This window comes from Anopheles stephensi, chromosome 2 (genome assembly GCF_013141755.1).
Source record: "Anopheles stephensi strain Indian chromosome 2, UCI_ANSTEP_V1.0, whole genome shotgun sequence".
Taxonomy (NCBI): domain Eukaryota; kingdom Metazoa; phylum Arthropoda; class Insecta; order Diptera; family Culicidae; genus Anopheles; species Anopheles stephensi.
Genome location: NC_050202.1, coordinates 55,411,771 through 55,433,827, shown reverse-complemented (window position 1 = coordinate 55,433,827; position 22,057 = coordinate 55,411,771). Strand labels below are relative to the sequence as shown.

Sequence of the window (22,057 nt, the reverse complement as noted above, 5' to 3'; positions counted from 1 at the left end):
GGACAAAAAGCGCCCGAGCGAGTCTACCAATGCTTGCTCTTGCCTGCTCGCTGAGACGTATGCAAGTGTGTGTGTGTGAGTGTGTGAGCGAGTCCTTTCATTGGACAGCCCACAGGTTCAAAGGCCAGCTAGAGCTTTTCCCCGCGAACGCCATCCATTGCCTGTTGGCGCCCTCCCTGTTCGTTAAAGATCCTTGTTTGTTACTGTATGCGATTCGTATGAATGAAATGGTTCGTGTCCGCACTCACACTTACGAACGGGCACACCACACTTTCACGTGTGGGAAAAACCACACGTTCGAATGAGAAAAGAGCGAACGATGGGCAAGAGACCCCAACGTACCAAGGGAGGGCCAATGGAAATGGAAGGGACTGCCAAGCTTGGTACGGTTGCAGACAGAACTGCACTCTGTAATCTTTGCCTTTATTGAGGTGACGTAAATACATATGAATATATTAGCGCGTAACACGTGAAATGTACGTCCAGTTTAAGAAACACAAATTGCACACAGCTCTGCATACATTTCAAAAAGAGTGACAAACTTTCACTCAGAACTTCTGGCCTTCTAAGAAGGCATTATGTAACACGGGCTGAGGACTTCCGGGCCAAAACTACTGAGTATTTAACTTGAAACTATAATTCTATTTTAATAAGTGGCTATAATAGGGGTATTTCTCTGCCTTAATCACATAGCTCTCTTGATAAAAAGGACGGTTGAACTCGCATTTATTTTAAAATTCTTTAACTTAATTGCCCATAAGAGTACTTATGTTTACTATTACCACATCTAATGCAACCGCATAAAAATCCACTCACTAGCAACCGGAACTAGAATTCCTGAACACGGGAACGACACTGATGCCGGCCCGAAACGGCCGCCAGGACGTGGGACGTACGCTGGCTGACCCATTCGAGAGCACTCGGGAGAGCAAGAGTTTTATTCTTCTGGTTAACAAATAAGCAAATAAACACTGGAAACTGAACGTACATAAATGCAATCGATTTCATGCTCCGCTCAGAATTGAGCACCACCGTAAAGAACCTTCGCAAAGGTAAGCTTTGGTGGGCGAGCTTTTCACACATTGATGACGTCAAAGGGGAAAAGTTCTGAATGGTGTAGGCTACACGACGGCTTGGTGGCATGCTGTTACGTGCACGGATTAAGAGAGTTTAACAGTGAGGGAGCGCAGCTGTGTGCGGCGATTAGTTGTCACTGGTATGAACTTTCCGATGGAGGCGCATGGTGGTTGTCGAATCAATCACCTGTAATCGTGTGGCCACGTGTTTTAATGGGCTAGATAAAGTGCGCTTATGGTAGAGCACAGTTTGTTTACACGTCCACACTTAGATCTCTCTTCTGGTAGATTCCTAGATCAGAATTAAGTAAATCAAATCACACGTAGCTAACCAAATAAAAATTCGAATTAGTGCACGGTATAACTGAATGTTGCACCGCATCCGCACCGTTTCCCCGTAACAATAAGGCTACTTTACTGGGTGTTAAGTGAAGAAGAACAAGAGAGGCCGTTATTGTTGAATTTTACAGCATTTCTGGAGCTCTTTGCTTTCCTTGGAACTCTATAACCTGTTTGAATAAGTTGCAGATCTCATGTGATTTCAAAGCAAGCTATAAACGTGAGAATAAATTGAAGAACTTTGCCGCTTTGTAGAAGAATCGAGTGGTTAGAAAAATATAAAGAACGATTTGCTAAGCGCAAGCTGTTTAAAAGCTTCTTAAAGGTTCATGGAACTAAGCAGCTACCGATGCACTGCAAAACTTCAATAGAAACGTCGATTTTAGGCCGTAAATCCCTTGAAACTTTTAATAAATTTCTATTAACGCAATTAAACATCCAAACACAAGCTACAAAATCATTTCCTCTGTTTCAATTGCAATTTTTTGCTTGAAAACCACGACCGACTAGCACACCCTTCTCATGTATAAACCTTGTCGCACTGCATTCTACAGTATTGTTGCTTGGGTACCCATTGTCAGTTTGAGGTGCGTCATTTCTGACAGCTTTCAAACTGCAGAAGTATTTTGTAAAAAAAACACACTCGGAAATAAACTCTCGTACGATTATCGATAAGAATCGGTGAAAAACTTCTTACACAGTGTTTAACAGGCGATTGTGGCGCTTAGTGTACCGCGGATATTCAGCCAGAAGTGTTGTTCAACGCCTAAGAACGTTTATTTTACCAATTTCATATCTAAAATTTCCACGGAACGATACAACGATACAGAGTGCGTGCGGGTGTGTGTGTGTGTAGCGGTTCAGGTGCGAGTGTGTGTAGAAGCAAGAAGTAAAATTATGGCAGCTACTGCAGGGGGCATCAGCACCGTCGTGCTGCATTCGGATTGCTAAGCTTTTTTGCTGGCACGGATTTAGGAAAATTTGGAAGTGTGAATTGACAAGTGCGAAAACACACACAGAAACCATCGTCTGAGGAGCTATTTCAGTTCGGCCAGTCCGTGCACAACGAACGGCGACCATACCCGGTCACCGCAAAACGACCAATACGTCTGCGACATTGCCGTCTGCGCCAAAGCTAGCAAGTAAGTAAAATAGTCCTTTTGCTGCATCGCTTCACCATCGTTCCGGGACGCTTCTGGCAGAACATGACCGCACCGACCAGTTGCGCACGTCTGCGTTCCGTCGTACCTATCCACCCAGGCAGGGTTCGGTGTGGGCGCTGTCCTTGTTTCTTTTGGCGTATGTTTTCCTTCCCGGTCGCCACGGCACCCCTTGGCATGTCCACCCACTCCTACCCACTATTGTCCTGTGAAGGTGGTGGCGCCACTCTAAGGTCACGAAAGCGTACGGCAAACTAGCAGCCGGGCATTTGACACACCCTCAGACACCCTGTAAGCCCACGCACCACACCAACATTGTATATTGACGTCGTTGTCTCCCTTCGCGCACAGCCCCAACCATCCCTTCCCTTACTGCGGGAAAGTGTGACCGCATTGGGTCGCGAGCGTCGTTGATGCGACACAATTCGGTGGTGAATGTCGCAGCAGCATCTTTTCAATGTTTATCTAGCATCGGTAAGGCGTCAAAAGCGATTGGCGAATGGTTCGATCTTAGCAGTCCAATTTGCAGGTGTCTTGTGACCATGGCAGCACGGGGATGTGGCGGGTTGTGTAAAATTCTCATTCTACGATGTTAATCAACGTCGATGTTAATTTAGTTTTATTGCTTTTTAACTACTGTTCGATCGTTTCCTTCGCCCCAGTTGCAGTCCAGTTCCGAAAAACCATTGCCCAAGGTGCTTGTGTACTGAGAATAAGATAAGCAAAGTACCGCCGATGGCGTTTGTTCGATTACCTGGCCGTATAAGATAAGGGCATTGGCATTGTGGCCGGGCGTTAGGCGGGAACCGCGATAGTCGGCGCAACAACGAACGGTGGCTGCTTTTAAAGTGTTGATGTTAATTGATTTTTGCTTACCCTTTTTTTTTACAGGCGGAACGGACACAAAGTCGTTTAAATAGCCAACTCGAACAAACCGTTTATCGAAGATAAAACATGAGCGATAATATGGCAGCACGGAATTTGAGTACATCGAGCGGTGGTGGTGCGGGTGGAGGCGGCAGTCATTTGACGCCGGGCGGAGCAGCGGGAGGAGGACTGGCCGGTGGGCTACAGCACGAAGGCAGCACGGAGGACATTGAACGACAGCTGGAGGCACTCGATCAGGAGAGTGATTCCGATTCGGAATCGTTGGAGGAGCTGGAGGCATGCGAAAATATTGAAGTCGTCAATGCGGATCATTCGGCGCCCGCGCTGGACGTTACCACACGCTACACGATCTGCCTGTTCTGCAAGAAACCGTTCCAGCTCAAGAAGGAACTGAAGAAGCATCTGTTCGAGCACATGAAGAACCTGAAACCGATGAAGGAGAAGAAGATCGTGGAGAAAAAGTTCAAATGTCACAAATGCTTCAAAACGTACACGGAAAAGGCGCGGGCCGAGAAGCACATGACCAAGTGCAAGAAGGTGTCGAAGCTGCTGCTGGACATGAGCAATGCGGGCGATGGCCGGATAATGGGTGGCAGCGAGTACGATGCGGCCATCGCGGAAAGGAGTAACAAGAGCAGCATGAAGAGCGGGGGCAAATTTCGCGAGCCTACCTCACCGCGATCGCTCGTGTTCGATCCGGATGCGGCGGCGGACAGTGACGAGCGCTGGTCGTCGGCCGACGAGCGAAGGGAACGCAACCAGGTGGTACACTTTGACGAGCGAACAACCAAGGGCGGCGGTCCGGGCAGCTCGGACGAATCGCCCACCTCGCCCGGCACCGGTGGACATTTTCAAAAGTGTTCGTAGAGACCGGTCGACGGCCCCGGCGGTCCGTCGGCCGTGTAGTAGGCAGGATTCGTTCGACCGACAAGCAACGTACTACTACTGCAGCGCCCGCCAGCCTGTGTGTGGTAACATCGTGTTCCTTAGTATTTGTTTTTCCTTTCTCGCATACCGATGGCCGCGTACCCCGCACAGGCAGATTGGCGGTCGGCAAGTGAACGTGCGAACGGTGCTCGGGGGGAGAAGGAGAAAGACTTTTCGCGTTATTTTAATTTGCTCACCAATTCGCACTGACCTTCTTAACGAAGGAAACACAACTCCCCCTATTCGCGCGCGCGTGTGTGTGTGTGTGTTTTGGAATTGTTCCAGTATTGTTTATGGTGCTACATATTGTATACACAGCATGCATAATGATATCGCAGCGAGCAATTTCAAGCAGCAATTTGCAAAAAAAAAACCGGGATTCGACGGTTGCAGTCGAATCTTTGCCGTCATGTTGGATGCGCATGGTACGGTGGTTCAGCTCGAACACGAACGAAACATTTGCCATCCCCATCGGCTTACCTGGGGTTAGCATGCCAAACTAGCACAACGTAGGTTGCGGCCACCAGCCGCGTGTCGCGCTTGCGCTTACATTTTACGGTTTACGAGGGCGAACGAGGGAAACCTCGTATCTAATTCTTACAACTTATTACTCCTATAACTTATTTTTCATACTAAATTACACACACACACACACAGATACACACCCCTACCCACAGCAAAACGAATTAAACACACATACGCGAACTGTAGCGTTAGCATATTAATATAATCATTATTTAAAACGTTAAGCATTGTGATACTTGCCACATACATACTGTTTAATTACATTTCCTAAATACCTACGTACCATTTACCCTTTGTATATAGATTATAATTATATGAATATTGCGCCTGTGCGCCTAGCAAGCGTGTATGATGGTATGATGGTGTTTGGCCCCTTCGTAGTACCAGTGGGATTTTATCTCGGTTAGTGTGTAAACACAATGTGTGTATACTACCACCACAATGCGTCCACAGTGGATGATTCAATGTTTGGTTTTCGCTTTGCAGTTTATTTAAACTGCTTATTGCCCCGTTGTGAGGAGGGACGGTGATGAATCCGCTCACTATAAGCATACAGCTCCGCTGACTTATGGGTCTGACTGTTGGAAATGTTTTGATCCGGACATTCGAACCGCTCGTTCTATCCACCCAGAAACCCCAACATTTAGCTTCTTTCTCCTAGCCCGACATGTTAGGTGGTGGACTATTGGTTGTACTCCGTGTGCGAAAGGGAAAATTGGCCAATAAGCAAAAAAATACAATCTCTGCGAAATAAGGCGAGTGAGCTAGTCGAAGCAAGCACATTATTGCACGGTATTAAGATGGAACCCACGTTAGGGCGTTAGGCGAACAGGGAACGAATGGAATTGAACATTCAGAGCGTACGCGTCGGTGCAAAATCGCTTCATACAATCATGGGCACGGGAGGGACAATTTGTACGACACACGGAAGCGCGCACCCTAATCAAGAAACGTTCGAATATGCCGCTCGACGCGCGTTCCACGCGACACAAGGACTAAACAATAATAATGCATAACAAATATACTGTTGAATATATATATATATATCCACCTACTATTCCACAAACCCCACTTTTAAACTCGCTCCACCCTACTTCTCGAGTATATCACGACGATGACGACGGCGGCGGTGCAAGTATATCACGCTGTGTGGAAATATCACCCGAAAACAGATAGCATAAAAAGCAAAGCGGCGGGGTAACTATCAAGAAATTAAACAACAAAAGACTTATGCGGCCTGGTTGGTAAAGAAAAAGAGCCAAGCTAAATCAGTTCATTAGTAAGGGCAGCAGCAAGGTTATAGAAAGTCCTGCAATCAATCAATCAATGGGTGGGATGCGCTGTGTCCGGATGTTGTGTGAGCTTAGGATGTTTCCTGTTCAAAATCGGAATACGGAAACGATCACTGTGCGTGTGTGTGTGTGTATGTCTATTTGCCTACATATATCTCTGTGTGTGTGTGTGCATACTAATGAATGTCTAAAATTGTTGCATCAGATGCAGAAAATCTCAAATTAGCGAGGCTGTATTTTCGGCAAGGCGATAATTAGATTAGACACAACATTCGAATCAAATTGTATTAAATCGTCGCTGTTCATTTCAAAAAGCAAAATCAAAGATCAGTTCCAATACGTAAGCTCGCGTCTGCTTGATGGGCTGTTCCTTAGCAGTGAGCGAACCAGACCCCCCCTCAGAAAGGCCAAAGAAGATAGTCCCAGGCGTCTGTTCCATCCCCTTCGCAGAAGCATTAGTACTTTATTTAAAGGCAGAAAAGGCGTTTCTTTTTTTTTAAACTAATTCCGGTTCCGGTTTTCCCAGTTAGTTAATGTGGTGTTTAAACCGATATGGCTACATGTTACGAGCACATGTTCGACTTTAGGGAGAAACGTTTGTACGATTGTATGTATGTGTGTGTGTGTGTGTGATTGTATGTGCGCATTGTTAGACAAGTTTGTAAGCGCTCTGGCTCAAATGGTATATGATCGATTTGGTTGATGCTCCACCTAATCCATCCCTACCACCACAGCACGACAGTTGTTCGTTGCTTTCGAAATAAAAAAAACCCTTTATTGAAACATTTATTCCAACAATATATCTACTCTCACCCGCCCAGTATATCAGTTAAGTGTTCGTTGTAATGTAAGAGAGAAGTGATGGAACATTTAAACAAAACTGTTGTTATGCTTCTCTGCCCAAGCAAGAAGTAACAAAGCGTGGGACAAACAGGAGTTACATTTAAATCTAAACCACGTGGTACGCACGCAAGAAACAAAAAACAGCGAGGTGCAAGCAGACAGGTACACTACAATGGGAGAATATTTGAATTAATAACTAAGCACGTGAATATAGCGAAACAAAAGCGCATCAAGGGGATGGAAACAGGGCAGACATATTCGTCTGCCGGTTCGGGATGGATTAGATGAAGGGAGTTTATGAAACACTTTGTTGACAATGGTTTTGAAATACAAGCAAAAGAAAAGAAAACAATGAATACATAGTACTTTAAGGGGAATGATAAGAAATTACATTATTATACAGTATCGATAGAAGCAAAAGGGAAAAAAGAAACCCCAATCAATAAAGACTCTCGAGGTAGCTAAAGCGTAACCGGAACTCAGCGGAAGGAAACGATGGTTGTTTTGTTCCGCAGATCATGCAAACAGGACCTTCCACAGGCCTTGAAATCGGACACATTTTCTATCGACGGTATCAATAAGCCCTGAGAACCTGGGATCCAGCAGCAGCTATAGCAGGTGGAAAGGGAAGCCAATCATTTCTCCATTGCTCCCGGTGTACCACCGGGCTTACCCTTAAACTGTACATCGTCCACCAAACCCTTTTCCCGAATGTACTTCAAATAATAAAACCAAACCTCCCGTTTTACCGTGCAACTGTTAATCTTTGCGGTGTACAGAATGGAGCGAGGCGTGGAGTGAAGATCGTACGCATCGTGAAAGAACTGCTTAGATCAAAGTAACCATAGAAAAGAGTTGAGAGGTTCTAGTCTCTAGTGTACAAAGCTCTAGTGCTAGAAGTGTGCGCCGCGTGTGTGTGTATGTGTGTTTTATACCAAGCAAAAGGACCTATTCGAAATCAAGATGAGAACCAAATTTCCCTGCGACGATAATCCACACGCACAGGTACGTTTTCGCTGTGATTCCATTCCATAACCGGGAGCTTTCTTAACCACTCTTCCCCTTCGATATCTGTAGCACGATCGTCTGTTGGCGGTTTGGAAGACGTGCGAAAAAATACGACCTCTGCTCGAACCTGTCGCCGAAAAACTGCGCCTTCAGTTCCAGCACGAGGATGCGTGCCACTCCGGAACCATACCGGTGTGTGCGTTTGCTAACATACTCTTCTGCCAGCTGGGCGATACGCTCAGCAAGGTGGAAGTGTGTGAAATGGCGGAATATTTCAGCGCTACGGCCGGGCGTACGTCGTACGATCAATTTTGTGATGTGCTGTTTGGTGAAGTCAAGCCGGACGGATGGACAAACTCGCCCGATCGTCTGTCCGTGTACGAGCATCGCAAGCTAGCCCTGATCCTGATGTCGATAGCCAAAGCATTGCGCTTCCGGGAACAGGTGCTCACGCCTTACTTTGAGGACTATTCACTGGCGACTGGCGGTTCGGGTGCGTTCTGCACGTTCCGGTACGCCACCCGTGTGCTCTATTTCCTAGGCGTAACGCTTGCGAAGCCCGATACCGAGCTGCTTGCCAAACGGTTCTCTACCGACGGTCACAACTTCCACTACAAGACATTCATCGACGAAATTGATCAACTGTTTCGGTACTTGGATGCGCACGATGGTGCACTCGATCGGGAAAGGGACGATGCGGCCGTTCCTCCCAAAGTAATACACACCCAACTGCCCCAAGTGGATCGTTCCGATATTGGATCCGCATCGATGGCTGACCTGATCGGCAAGCGCGTTGCGTTCCATCCCTGTTTGGAACCACCTCGCAAGGACTATGGTCCGGAAGAGCTACTGTTGCGTATACAGCGCCACGTATGGAACAGCTCTATCAACATGAAAGAGTTTTTCCAACAGTACGACCAACTACGATGTGGTTGGGTGGCTAAAAGTGTATTCATTCGCTGCCTGGATGCGATCGGACTTTCGGCCCTTGATCGGTTGCCATTAAGTGAGAGAGAAATCAAAATGCTCTGTGAGCGTTACGCCGACCGGAAAGATACTTGCAAAATTCAGTGGACAACGTTTGTGGATGAAATTAATCGTGTGTTTACCGAACGCCATCTCGATAAAGGGACCTTCAAACCGATCGAAAGCCCACCTCAACCGGTGAAGAACCTACCAAACGCCGGGAGACAACAGCTTGCGCTGGAAGTGCTCACCGAAGCGCAGCGGCTTGTTGCACGGATAAAGGATAAAGTTACCTGCCAACGACTGTTGATCGAGCCGACGTTTAAAGATTTCGATACACATCGTAATGGGCACGTTAGCTGCAGCCAGGCTCGGGAAGTATTTTCGATTTGCGCAATACATCTGACGGAGCAGGAATCGTATTTGCTCGATAGGTTGTACGAAGACGCAAAGGGATTTGATTACGATCAGTTTCTGAAAGACATCGAAGTGATTGCACCTCCCACAGCGGGGGGTATGCAGGCGTACCGGAAAGTGATCGAGAGTATCAACAAGGACCCGGTGGGTCAGCAGGAACCGATGCCTTGGGAAAAAGATATCGTACGGGTGTTGGCAAAAGTGAAGGCACAAGCTGTAAAGCGTCGGATACGATTGGTTGACTTTATGCAAGGATTTGATCCGCTAAACCACCACCGTATCAGCGCTGTGCAGTTTTGTAGAGGACTTGCAACGGCCAGTGTTCAGCTGAGTCCGAACGAGATGCAACTGCTATGTGAATATTTCCGCACGCCTACCTGCCAGACGGTGGACTATAAACGGTTTTGTGACACGATTGCGGAAGTTGACTATCAACCGTACCTCGAGCGGGCACCGCTGTTGGTGCCGTGTAGCCATTTCCCGGCCGACGAACAGCCGGTGAATTTCTTAAACTTTAACGAGCGTACCATCATTTCCAAGGTGCTACAGAAGCTGGCCCGGCATGCGGATATTGTGTCAAATTTGGGTGCGCTGTTGAAGGATTTCGATGCACAAAACGTTGGCCACGTGGGACGGAACAAATTTCTGCGAGCGCTAGCGACACGTGATTTGCATACGCGCATCTCGAGCCGTGAGTTCGAAGCGATTTGTAAATATTTTGCGGTCGAAGTTGGTAAGTATAGCTAACAAACTAAGCAAGGGACATAAGGGTAAGGAGTAAGGAATTGCTTCAATTGATGTGGTTTCTTTGGTCTTGTTTAGGATATCGGCAGGAAGTAAACTACCGTGCGTTCCTGGAAGCATTGGATTATTTGTACACGAATCGAGAAGTTCATCCGTTTTAATATAGACAGGCCAAATTAGCATTTTCCATTATTAAAAATTCATTTATTTTTGAACAATTTGCTTTGCGCCATTACAACGTTCGCGTTTGCTTAACGGACGTTTTGAAAACGTTCCATTACAACGACGGAATGACATTTGCGTGCTGTCAGTGCGCAGCTGTCAACGAAATGTTTTTCTGCCATCGTAATCGCTCATGTCAAGGCGGCTGCCCCCTTTTTCTCCGACCACTTTTTCCCTCTACGAATCGGCAGTGTTCCCATCAGGTGCTGTGTGGTAGTTTCTGCCAGAGTCGGACCGAAAAAGAGGCCCCAAAATACCAGAGGCTTCCCCCGGAGCAGAGCGCTCGCCGAGTGACACAAGTTGCACAGTAACAAAGCCGCCGCAAAATGTATCGTTTGCTGGTGCAGAAGGCGCTCGCGAACAATTCGAAAGTACGTATCGCGACCGACGGGCTGGGTGACCGGGTCAGGATTTTTGCAGGAGGATGCGAAAAAAGAGCGTGTTATGTCATAAGATGCGGTGCACTGCATCGCGCCGTGCCGTGTTGCTACTGTCCGCATCGGTGCACCTGGCCCGGTGTGTGCATCGTTTCGTTGCAGTGTGGTTGATGTGCATGTCTTGCGGGATGCAAAAAAAAAATCACCGAATTTTGTTCGATGCAGGTGCATTGCCCCGTCGGCACCGAACCATCATCGCTCAGCTTCTTCGGCCGCTTGACGTTGCACGGATGTGTTTATTTTTGTGCCCCAAAGAGCGTGATCTAATAGTTTGGGCTTGTGCTTCTTCTCCTCTAGCGACCGTCCGCCCAGCTGTTCGCCGCCAGCCGATCGTACAGCGGAAGCGCACGAGGATCCAATCTGCCACCGTTCCAGGAGGCAGGATTCGGAAAGGTGCTAGTGGTTCTCTCGCCAATACTAATTGGCGGAGGAGTTGTAACGTACGCCAAGTGAGTGCTTTCCCCGTGCTAAGATAATTCCTGCGAGTCTTTAATCGCGATCACGATATAATTGATTTTGATTATCTCTTATCGTTGGTTTTTTTTACAGGTACGATAATGAATTCCGCAAAACCCTCATCACGAATGTTCCCGCGCTGGAACCGGTGCTAAAGACGCTGCTGCAGGAGACGAACCCTCTGGATGAGGTATCCAAAAAGATAGACGACATTAGCAAAACCATCGGGGAGTATACGTCCACCATTACCGGCTTCTTTGGCGGTGGAGAGGAGGAAAAGAAGCAGGACAAAAGTAAGACCCCTTTTTCGACGCTCGCTAGTTTGTGGAACGTTTGAAGGATAATGCTCTCTCTTTCTAGAACCTGACTTGCCACCAATCACCAAGGCTAAATCGGTTCACGTGCCGGTGCCTTCGCCACCGCTACCAAAACCGGAACCTCTTAACCTCTCCGAAAAGGCACCGGAAGCACCGAAGAAGAAGGAAGCGGCACCGAAAGTCGTTCCCACCCCGGCAACAGCTACCAAAGCTGCCGCTGCAGCTTCTACCGCCAGTTCGGCGGCTGCACCTGCTGCCAAAAGTGCACCGAAACCGGTGCCCCTTTCATCTGCCGGCGAAACAGTACCCAAGTCCATCGGCGATCTTGAGCAACAGGTCGAGGTGGCCGCTACGATTGCCATCAAGCAGTACGGCCAGGCTGTCGATGTGCTGAAAGCATACACGGAGGAGGTCCGCAAGGTGGTGGACGAATCGGTCGACAAGCTGGACACGACCAGCTGGACCAAGCTGCGCAATCGCACCAGTGCGCGTGATACCGCGCTAGAGGCGGCGGAAAATGCGGCCGATCAAGCGAAGGCAAACATCGAGAAGCTGCACGCGCTGCTGAACAGCCGCGAGATCAAGTGTTCGGACGAGCTGAAGGACAAGGCAAGGCAGAACATTGCCGCCTACCTGGAGCATCTGAAGAAGGCCAGGGAGGAAGTGTACGAGGCGCGCGATCTTGCCTCGCTCGGTGAGAAGTACTGGAAGCGCGTTGAGGCGGCGCGCAACTACTTTGTCGACGAGATGGAATCCCTGTTCCCGGGCATTAACTTGTCCGAGCGCAAGCTAAACCTGTCGAAGGACGAGCTGGACCTGTTCATACTCCACGCCTACACGCAGGTGATCGCACACCAGAAGGAGCTGCAGAAGCTGCAAATCGAGGGTGACCAAAGCTTGCGCCGCGCGCTAGAGGCCGTACGTGGGTCGGACCAGAGCGTGGAGGTGAAGTCCCGGCTGGAGTATGAGATGGCGAAGGAAACGCTAAGGCTCAACCTGCTCAACCAGAAAAAGCTGCTGCGTACGCGGGCCGAGCTGGAGCAGCAGATGCGCGAGCAGATGAAGCGCCAGACGGAGGCACACATCGACCATCTGAAGGATGCGCTCACGCAGAAGGAGGTGGAGATGAAGCGAAAGTTTCAGCGCGAGCTGGACGAGAAGATTACGACGGAGCAGGCCAGCTACAAGCTGCAGCTGGCGGCCATGCTGGGCAAGCTGAAGGGTATCCACAATGCATTGGTCGGTAAGTAGTGGATTCGTTGTTGGGTAATGCTAATGTCTAACGCAAAAGGAAGGATGTGGAGATTGTGTGTTGTGTGATCGCTAACCGTTTGCCGTGTTCTTTGCTCTTTTTTCCCGCATCGCGCGCCACTTACACGTTTCGTTCCTCATTCCATTGACCCATTCATTAACGTGCACGCGCGCGCGCGTTTCTGTGTGTGTCATCGTTAACTGCTTTAAACGGTGTGCTAACGAGGACAGAGATTGATACCGAAATGGAAGGTACATATACAATGCCATGTAAAATGCGTAAAATGTGCATGTAGATTACTGACAATTTAGATACTATTTGTGTTACTAACGTCAATCCTTTCCTTTGATTGCTTTGTTTGTCTACTGCAAAATCCATTTACACACGTTTCTCTCACTTCAATTTCACAGAGCATGCGGATGCGGAGAAAAGCGCACACCAAGCACAAGCACTCTGGGGTGCCTGTCAATCGCTGTGGTCTTCGATTCGCGCTGGCCAACCGGGAAAATCGTGGCGCGAACAGCTGCGCCCGCTCAAGGATGAAATTGCGGCCGTTGCACGCTCCGCGGAAGGTGACGAGCTGGTGACCGTCGTGTTGAAGGGGCTGCCCGAAACAGCTGTCAAGCGTGGTGTCTATCCGGAGGATGCGTTACGCGAACGTTTCCTCAAGGTGGAGGAAGTTTCGCGCCGGTTGGCCCTCATTCCCGCCGGAGGTGCCCGACTGCCGATGTATGTGTTATCCTACCTGCAGGCCGCCCTTATCGCACGACCCGATAAGCCGATCTCGCAAGACGAGCTCGAGAACAAACCGTTCGACTTTAGCAAGCTGGACACGTACGACATTTTGAACCGCGCCCGGTACTGGCTCGATCGGGGCGATCTGGTAAAGACGGTGCAGTACGTGAATCTGCTCCAAGGTGCTCCACGTAAGGCCGCGCTCGAGTGGTTGAACGAGGCGCGATTGCTGCTGGAAACGCAACAAGCGGCCAGTACGCTGATGGCGCATGCCGCCGCCAGCGGTGTCCGATTCCTGTGAGATGCGACTGATTCGTATTAAACTTAACACACTTGGTCTGCTGATTGGTATGATTGGAAGGGAAATGCTCCTGCCCCCCCCGCCAGAAACCACCTGCCAGCATAGCTGTTAACACAGCTGCGTTGTGTGCGCTGTGCAGAAACAAAATGTTTGTATCCGCTACAGTGCGCTGTTTGTTGTGTGTTTTTGTGTCCATTTCGCTTTAGTTTTGTTGTCGGGGGTTGTAGTGCGTTGCAGCTACACTACAAAAGATGCAAAAGAAAAAGGAAACAGCCACATTCGGGTATCAAATAACGTAGAAGAGAACAGGCATCAAGTATTGTTAAAGACGTATATTTCCGTTTTCCTTCCCATCGCTTGGTTCCTAGGTTGATTTTAATTGTGTTCCATGTAAAGCTGGTGATTTAGAAGCGAGTAACTGCTGGCATAACAATGATGGAACCGTATTTCAGCAATCGGCGATGATGAGCTTTAGGACCGTATGGACAGAGCAAGAGAATTATTTAATAAAGTCAGTCATTTCACATGGAAAGCGCGCTCGATTGCTCATTTATTAAGCTTTATTATCAAAACTTCAAATGAGAAGCATTAATTTTGAAGAAGAAAAAACGAAATTTAATTCTGAAATACAAAATAAATGTGATGACCACGTGTGCGAAGCCCACTGTGCACCGTATGCTGTCAGCTGCGAGACTGCCAGCATGCACTTGTGGCAGAGCTGTCATCACCGGAGAAAGCATTGCTGGCAAAGACTTGTTGATCCTCCGCTTGCCGCTTTCGTTGGACAGTTCTGTGATATTTTCCCTATATTTAACCAACATTCCAGTGATTTCGTTACTTACTTCATATCTATAATCCATCCATCGGTGTACTAACACCGCCACAATAATGCTCAAAGTGATCTTGTTTACGCTTCTCGGTCTTGCCGGCATTTGCCGTGCGGCCAACCTGGAGACGGTTAGTGAAGATGATCTCGTCAAGAAGTTTCACAGCCATAACAATTTTATCGTGCTTTTCTGTAAGTTGGAACTGGGTGTTGCTGGGTTGCTGGGTTGCTTGGCGATTACTTCATCCGTCTCAATGCGTATCCACTTGCAGCTAAACCAGACTGTCCCGACTGTGACAAGTTCGAAGGCATTTTATCGAAGCTGAAGCAAGAGATCGAGGACAACCTGCAGGCACATTCGGTGAAGGCGGTTAGCAGCTCGATGGCACGACTGTACAGCCCCAGCAAGGAGCCGGCCGTAGTGTATTTCCGCCACGGTGTTCCCCTGCTGTACGATGGACCGATCGAGGAGGATGCGCTGATCGGGAAGCTGGTACAGAACAAGGATCCGAACGTGAAGGAACTTTCCGACGAAACGTTTGAGCATCTTACGCAAGCGTCCAGTGGCGCTACGACGGGGGATTGGTTCATTATGTTGTAAGTTTATGTTCAGTTTATGGTTGATAATAACTTCCAAAGAATATTTGATTAATATGTCCTCGGTTACCCAGCTACACAACGAACTGTGTCGACTGCCAACGGCTGACTGCCGTGTGGGAAGCGGTTGCGGCTGATCTGAAAACGCGCATGAATGTCGCCCGCGTGCAAAAGGATGGAACGGGAAGCGAAACAGCCAAACGCTTTCAGGTGAAGAAGGTGCCAGACTTCATTTTGTAAGTATACGCCAGCTAACGTTGGGTGGAATGTGTTTTTGATGTCTTGTAATTTAAAACTGTTCTCAATTTTCAAATACAGCCTGCGGCAGGGAAAATATTATCGCTACGAAATCAGCAAATACGACATCAAATCATTTGTCACTTTCGCCCAGGATTGGTACCGGAATGCAAAGGCTGAACGAGTCCCGGTACCGCTGTCACCTTTGTAAGTAACCACGGGTTTGTAGACGCTTGAAACGTGTTCTGATCGGTATTTTATCTCTTCGTTCTCTAGCGATAATCTCGTGGAATTGGCTGTGCAGCATCTGAAGGATATGCCAGCACTGTACGCCAAGCTGTACAACGAGTATCCCATGCTGGTGTATGCATTTGCCGCAGGCCTGCTGTTCGTTGTCGGTGGTTTTGCTCTGGCCATCATACTGGCCATTATTACGCGCTGCAAAGCAGCATCACGAGCGAAGAAGGAAACGGTCAAAAAGGCAAAGTAGGCGTAGCTTGAACGGGAAGAGAGATTTGAAAGCCGTCTCCTAGCGATAACACAGTGTTTGGTGAAACATTTGAATAAACATCCAAAAAAGATGCTTTTAAGGAAGACTCACTATTTGTAAATTAATTTTACGAAATAAAATGCATTCTTTTTTTTACTCACAAAAAACAGTCTTGAAATGCATCCTTTTTATTTGTATGCAATTATGCGTTGAAACAATAAAACGCATTTACAGTGTACTGCTCAGCTGTCAAGTGTTTTGTCCTGCTCATGTGCCAGCTGTCAAAAAAGTAAACAAATATACGGCGTGCTATCGCCATTTGGAGAAACTGTTCCGAACGAAATCAATTTCCTTTCCGGATGGAAACGATCGCTTCGAACCGATACGATAGATTTGGCCCTTGGTAGAATGTCAAACACGGCAACCGGTAGCGATGGACCAGGACCAGTGAAAAAGTCCACGGAGAAAGGTGAACGCAAGCGAAACCGCACCGACGGTGTTGGTGGCTCGGCCGGACAAGGAGGCAGCAGCACCACCAAACAGTTCCAGCGCAAACCAACCGATCGTCATAAGGTTAGGAACCGGGTTCTGCCAAAGTACTTTACGCGCGAGAACGACATATACGTGACGTACAAGTCCGATTTTACGGTAAGAACGGTCGCAGTTTGATTCTGTGCTTGCTGACACGGTTCCCGTTTCGCTATCTACCATCATTCCCTTTGCTTGTGTTTGCAGTATCAATTCAAAACTTGTCTCGATATCCTCAACTCCTCCATCGGTGAAGTGTTCCTGCACTGTACCGGGCGCGCGATCAACCGCGGCATAAACCTTGCGCTAAGGATAAAGGCCCAATATCCCGAAGCGTTCGAGTACGAAGCGAACACGTCCCAGATTGCCATTACGGATGACTTGCATCCGCTGCACGACGAGGACGACTTTATGGTGCAGCGGCGCATGAACTCGTGTCTTCACATTCGGATGTACCGCACGATTAAGGTGACATAATCGGCCGCTGCGGAAGACGGACAGCTCGAGGCACATCGAAACGGCACGAACGTAAGAACTAAAGCAGCAGCAGCAGCATCATGTCGGAGGAGGTAGAAATTAAGACTTACTTTAAGCTGGTCGACGTTGTGAAATGGATCGGCATAACACAGTTCGAAATATTGGTCAATCTGATAGCGTTTCTCGTGTTCACGATCGTGCTCACGGTGAAAGCATCGAGCGGCGAGCTGACCGGAACGCTGACGGTCAACCAGTGGTTGACCGTGTTTTCGCCAATGTTTTGCGGCGATTTCTGTAACATCTACTTCTGCATCATCGTCGGCATCCGGATGTACTTGGGCAACAAGCACCGGCAGGCGATGCATCGGTTAGTCTGGAGCATTCCCTCGCTGCTGCTGACGGCCGGCTTCAAGTACCTGGTGTGCATGAAGCTGTCCGGGTTGATACAGCTCGAGTACAGCGAGGTGTTTTCGCCCATCTTTGTGCTGTTGCAGATGGTCGCGGTGAAGGCGTGCCAGTACAACCAGCAGTCCTGATCAAACGCCAACCAAGCGCGCCGTGAGCTGCTATCGTTCGGCAACGATGTCGTTCTGGGTACCATCGTCATACAGTGAAATGCGTGCATGCATTAGGGGGGGGTTTAAGGGGGGTGGCAGCACCCGCTATGAGTAATGTAAAGTAATTAATAAACCCAATCTGATCCTTTAATGCAGGGCTGTAGTAATTCTGGAAAGAAATGTTTGATGCGCAGTTTAAGTAAAAGCAAAATATTCGAAGATCGAGTTGATCGAGCAGGAAACAGATGATGCAATTGAAGACAGAAAAGATCAAGTTGATCACGGGATCCCGGATATCGGATCACGGCTTTCAGATCTCGGATCCTTAGTCCCCAGGATCCCAAGACCGCGGATCCCGGCGCTCGAATCTCAGCATCAGTACGATCCTAGTTCTCAGATCCCGGTTCCTAAAATCACAAACCTTTCGGATTTCAAGATCAAATAATTATCTAATAAGATCGTCAAGGCCCAGTAAGAGGTGGAAAATGCGTGCTTTTTTTGTTAAGATGGTTAAGGCCCCACCTAGCTGTCCAGTCGTCCACTTCATAGGCTTGCAGGAATATTTGAAGCCTTTATGCAAAATTCATCTTCCCATGACCGAAACGGTCGAACCTCGATCTCGATTGGCTCGCTGCCTGCCGAAGAAAGTTTAACTAGCCGTGCCGAATTACCATAACACTAGGTGCGACACATTCCAAAAAATGTTCGATCGGTCGAGCATTGTAACTGAATGCCAATGCAAAAAACAAACCCAGCAAAGCATTAGCCAACATGCAACGGCCATTTGTCACTACGCCTAGACGAACCGCTAATCCGGTTTAGCGCCCGAATTCCACGCGGCTCGTGGTGAAACGTGCACCCGCGCCAATCCACCCAGCCACCAATTTGGGCGAGTCACGTTTTTACAACCAGCCGGCATTTTTGGGCGAGCGGATATGTGTGGACCTCGGACCTCGAGATACGCGAGCTAGTGTCTCGGAAGGGGGGGGGGGGGGGGGGGGGTAATGCGAGAGTTTTCGCACACGCCAATAGAAATCGAAAGCAAAGCCAAATTCAACGCACTTTTCGTCGTATGTTTCGACGCCCTGGCATAGAGGAAGTACACTTGGCTTGACTTTCGATCGACGAATGAAGCTGTGCTCGCGCAAGCTCGTTTCCGCTTTTGGACACTCTGGCAGTGGGCCCAAAAGTGGATTCGTATGTTTAACGAGGTACTTCAGGAGTCAGGAGGGGGGGGAGGGGGGGGAGAGGGGACGAGTACGATTTCCATTTCACTATTTAATCCCCCTTCCCGCAGCACTGCCTCACCATGGCGGGAGATCTCCACCGTCGAGCGTGCATGCATGCAACACATCCATTGTCGAAAATGGCCACCGGCTGTGAACCTGCTTTTGACTAATTTTCACCACCTCGGGGTCCCCTTCGAGATTGAAAGTGAAATGCCTCTCGTCCGACCGGATGGATTGGTTTTGGGTTCGCGGAACTGCGCGTTCGTGCTGTATCTTGCGGCCGGTTAAACGATTTTGGTTTGCTTTTTTTTGTTTCGGGCGCTGCGATCGTACGGAAAGGAGCGATCAATTATTTCGTGAGCGACCAATGGACTAAGGGTGATAAATATGGACTCACAGTTTAAGATAAAGATTAGATAGAATTAATCTCACCGTGAATTTAGGCTGAGTGATTTGTGATGATTGAATTTTCTACCCAAACTACACTCCAATTTCTTCCAGCCAATAAATCATGTCAGCTCAGGTGATCGATGCCGGTAAACGGACGATGTATTACTAGTTTACTCTCAAGTACATATTCACATGCCTTCAGCTCATTCTAGTCTTTGCCGGTCAATATCTGCCCATTCTCTGGACGCATCTCTCAAACCTTCAATAACTGAATGTGTTTCTACCAATCAGCCTCTTCTACTGACTGACATGGGTGATCTCGATTCGAAATTTTCTTATCTAGGAACTTTTTTCATCGTCGGGAAGGATGATAAAACGCTATCTCTAGGGTGCAGAAGATTAAGGCAACGGGAACAAATTTTCTGCTCATCTCCAGACTGTCAATTGGTGACAGATAACTTGTCGGCTTCCATTGGATGTTTTTTTTAGCAGTTGATATATTTTTTTACATACGAAATTTTTATACATAACGATTGATTTATTTAAGATTATTCATCGGGCAACCATCGTGACGAGGGCTTAGAGACGATAATGCAAAAAAATGTAGTAACACTCGTGGTCTGAGAGTTCATGTTGGGGCCAAAAATTTTAAGGAGCCTAATATGTAAAAAATCGACATCGAAAAGCCTCAGGGACATTTTACGATTAATTGACAACGATAGGATATCTACCTCGAGACACCTAGCTTCGTACGATAGACGAGAGTCTCCATCCCGCCAAGGGGATGGAGTCTCATTGGAAATTTAGAGGGGGCTTCCGTTGGATCGCCACCTCATGTGGTGACTGTATTTCTGTGGTAGGGCTTCAGACTATACTAGCATACTCGACGACACATCGAATCGAAGATTATAGATTGGAGTAATACAGAGCTTTTTATCGTGCAAAAGAGACGTCTCTTGTTATTCGTTGTATTAGACCTAACATTTTGTTAGTGTTCTGGAGATTACTGGTCTAGTTGTGAATAAAATAATCATGGAAAAACAACATTAAACCTGGTTTTATGGGACAGGAACAGAGTATATCGAAGACGACACCAGTTCCAGTCAGTTCCATGCATCCTCTCACTATGCCGAATATTGTCACGTTCGTGATCAAAGCTCGTTGTGGCGATAGCTATGGGTCTAATAATACGAAAAATTCTACGATCTTTAAGCTACTCCAAACCATCTTAAAATGGTGTAAAGTGTTATCTGCATGTAACTGACATAATGCAAAAAACGACCGATAATTGGGAGCGATCGCTAGGACGGACGCCTATTGTGTGGAATTTCTTAAAGAATCGTGTTTGAGGTTTAATTTCAGCAAATTTTACAACTAATTCTTTATAAAAGTGAACAGAACGATCCAGTCCGTAGTCTGTTTTGAGCCGTCCACATAGGACATCGGCGGCTTGGAAGGCCCATATTGCGGCTGATTGATGGCGTTGAAAGATTATACTCCTTTCGAAGTGATTCTTCATTTTCCCCAAAACTGATGATCACTTAGTACTGAGTACCGCGGAACTGTTAATATTCCTCTTCAAATTCGAGGCCTTTAAACTGCGTAACTCTCCTGAGAATCATTCTTAAACGTTATTTACCCTGACCAATGCTTATTGTGTAGCTAAGATGAGAGTGGGACTTCCCTTGGTTCTATTTTCACTTGCTTATTTTCAAATCCATTGCTAAGGAAGATCACGATCATCTTAAATTATTCAAAGCCAATCCAGAGTGTAATTCTAGCATTATTGCGATCCGACGACTGCTACACAACATAACTACGACTGTTTTATGTTGAAAGCTGAACCTGAACCGCTTGTAGTTACATAAATCATCAAAAGAAACCCCCGACACCGCGATCGTAACAATTGTACATAAAACCAACCACTCGACTATGGAACAGTTGAATGAATGAATGGCTGAATGAATGATTCGATTGTTTAAACATAACCCAACCATGCACGATCATCATCATCATCATCCTCAGGTGCACACTATGGCAGCGTACATTGATGCACCGAAATTGCTTCTCCCGAAACCGAAATAGACAAACAAACGCACTCCTTCGCGAAGAAAGGAACCGAAAACCCTTCAAACCCCCGGGTCACTCCGGTAAGTGAAACAAACAAAACGAAATGTGTTGTTGTGAAACGACACATCTCCCCACACACTAGTGCGGGACAAAACACGCATCTTCTCCACCGGCTTTACCACTTTTCACCTTTCTCTTTCGCAATTTCGAACGAGCCTGCGCACCCTCAAAGTCCCATCGCATACCAGCACGTTGTTCGTATCACAACGTATGTGTCCCTCTTTTTGCTGGCTCCCTTTTTCGAACCCTTTCTCTCCCTGGGGTGTGTGTCGACAGGATTTTTGTTCGTGATGATGGGATTGCAGTGGGGGGAAGCGCAAAAAGGAAGAAAGCGGAGGATCAATACGCGAGTGTGCGGTAAGAGTTTGTCGCTTGCCCGTTCGATCAACATTGTGGTGGACTGCTGATGGGATCCCAGGGATGGGTAGAAAGTTTTTCATGCCTCAAGCAAACGTGCAGGGACGGGCACGTAATAAATGATCGAAAATGGACACCCGGGCGCACCTAGTGTGGGGATGAACGTTATTTTATTTGTATGTAGACACTGGTGCATTTTGTTGCTGGCAGGTGAAATATTGTGGAAAGCTCACTCTTGTTGACTCTTGGAAGGGGGTGATTTCTTCTCCAGTCTTCAAGGCACAGCTTCATACAAATTTATTACCGAATATGCCCAAAACAACAGCACCAGCGT

At 47.7% G+C, this 22,057-nt stretch overlaps 5 protein-coding genes across 8 annotated transcripts; all 5 read left to right on the top strand.

Annotated features, from left to right (window-relative positions):
* The first annotated feature begins 2,016 nt into the window (after positions 1-2,016).
* Positions 2,017-6,113, top strand: LOC118502891. Of its 2 annotated transcripts, none has more exons than XM_036035610.1 (2): positions 2,017-2,557; positions 3,467-6,113. In XM_036035610.1, exon 2 carries the CDS (start codon positions 3,530-3,532, stop codon positions 4,328-4,330), a length of 801 nt encoding a protein of 266 aa, XP_035891503.1. In that variant the 5' UTR covers positions 2,017-2,557; positions 3,467-3,529; the 3' UTR covers positions 4,331-6,113. The 2 variants fall into 2 exon arrangements, with proteins under 2 accessions (XP_035891503.1, XP_035891504.1); XM_036035611.1 differs by lacking the exon at positions 2,017-2,557 and adding an exon at positions 3,097-3,270.
* Positions 6,114-6,154: 41 nt separating this feature from the next.
* On the top strand, positions 6,155-10,409 carry LOC118502848. The gene is made up of 3 exons (XM_036035548.1): positions 6,155-8,055; positions 8,128-10,174; positions 10,264-10,409. Exons 1-3 carry the CDS (start codon positions 8,014-8,016, stop codon positions 10,344-10,346), a joined length of 2,172 nt encoding a protein of 723 aa, XP_035891441.1. The 5' UTR covers positions 6,155-8,013; the 3' UTR covers positions 10,347-10,409.
* Positions 10,410-10,517: 108 nt separating this feature from the next.
* On the top strand, positions 10,518-14,437 carry LOC118502847 (MICOS complex subunit Mic60). Of its 2 annotated transcripts, XM_036035546.1 has the most exons (6): positions 10,533-10,778; positions 11,142-11,293; positions 11,394-11,593; positions 11,661-12,860; positions 13,100-13,120; positions 13,280-14,437. In XM_036035546.1, exons 1-6 carry the CDS (start codon positions 10,734-10,736, stop codon positions 13,903-13,905), a joined length of 2,244 nt encoding a protein of 747 aa, XP_035891439.1. In that variant the 5' UTR covers positions 10,533-10,733; the 3' UTR covers positions 13,906-14,437. The 2 variants fall into 2 exon arrangements, with proteins under 2 accessions (XP_035891440.1, XP_035891439.1); XM_036035547.1 differs by lacking the exon at positions 13,100-13,120 and having other exon boundaries at positions 10,518-10,778.
* Positions 14,438-14,615: 178 nt separating this feature from the next.
* On the top strand, positions 14,616-16,161 carry LOC118502884 (thioredoxin domain-containing protein). The gene is made up of 5 exons (XM_036035603.1): positions 14,616-14,923; positions 15,004-15,328; positions 15,403-15,564; positions 15,647-15,772; positions 15,842-16,161. The coding sequence occupies exons 1-5, from the start codon at positions 14,794-14,796 to the stop codon at positions 16,053-16,055; spliced, it is 957 nt and encodes a 318-aa protein (XP_035891496.1). The 5' UTR covers positions 14,616-14,793; the 3' UTR covers positions 16,056-16,161.
* A 174-nt stretch (positions 16,162-16,335) lies between these two features.
* On the top strand, positions 16,336-17,768 carry LOC118502894 (transmembrane protein 203-like). Of its 2 annotated transcripts, none has more exons than XM_036035614.1 (2): positions 16,336-16,703; positions 16,791-17,768. In XM_036035614.1, exons 1-2 carry the CDS (start codon positions 16,464-16,466, stop codon positions 17,058-17,060), a joined length of 510 nt encoding a protein of 169 aa, XP_035891507.1. In that variant the 5' UTR covers positions 16,336-16,463; the 3' UTR covers positions 17,061-17,768. The 2 variants fall into 2 exon arrangements, with proteins under 2 accessions (XP_035891507.1, XP_035891508.1); XM_036035615.1 differs by having other exon boundaries at positions 16,339-16,703.
* The last annotated feature ends 4,289 nt before the right edge of the window (positions 17,769-22,057 follow it).

Coding starts and splice junctions, on each gene's coding strand:
- LOC118502891 (XM_036035610.1), top strand. CDS start 3,530: ATGAGCGATAATATGGCAGCACGGAATTTGAGTACATCGAGCGGTGGT.
- LOC118502848 (XM_036035548.1), top strand. CDS start 8,014: ATGAGAACCAAATTTCCCTGCGACGATAATCCACACGCACAG. Junction 8,056..8,127: donor ACGATAATCCACACGCACAG/GTACGTTTTCGC, acceptor CGATATCTGTAG/CACGATCGTCTGTTGGCGGT. Junction 10,175..10,263: donor ATATTTTGCGGTCGAAGTTG/GTAAGTATAGCT, acceptor GGTCTTGTTTAG/GATATCGGCAGGAAGTAAAC.
- LOC118502884 (XM_036035603.1), top strand. CDS start 14,794: ATGCTCAAAGTGATCTTGTTTACGCTTCTCGGTCTTGCCGGCATTTGC. Junction 14,924..15,003: donor CAATTTTATCGTGCTTTTCT/GTAAGTTGGAAC, acceptor ATCCACTTGCAG/CTAAACCAGACTGTCCCGAC. Junction 15,329..15,402: donor GGGGATTGGTTCATTATGTT/GTAAGTTTATGT, acceptor TCGGTTACCCAG/CTACACAACGAACTGTGTCG.
- LOC118502894 (XM_036035614.1), top strand. CDS start 16,464: ATGTCAAACACGGCAACCGGTAGCGATGGACCAGGACCAGTGAAAAAG. Junction 16,704..16,790: donor CGTACAAGTCCGATTTTACG/GTAAGAACGGTC, acceptor TTGTGTTTGCAG/TATCAATTCAAAACTTGTCT.
- LOC118502847 (XM_036035546.1), top strand. CDS start 10,734: ATGTATCGTTTGCTGGTGCAGAAGGCGCTCGCGAACAATTCGAAA. Junction 11,294..11,393: donor GGAGTTGTAACGTACGCCAA/GTGAGTGCTTTC, acceptor TTTTTTTTACAG/GTACGATAATGAATTCCGCA. Junction 11,594..11,660: donor GGAAAAGAAGCAGGACAAAA/GTAAGACCCCTT, acceptor CTCTCTTTCTAG/AACCTGACTTGCCACCAATC.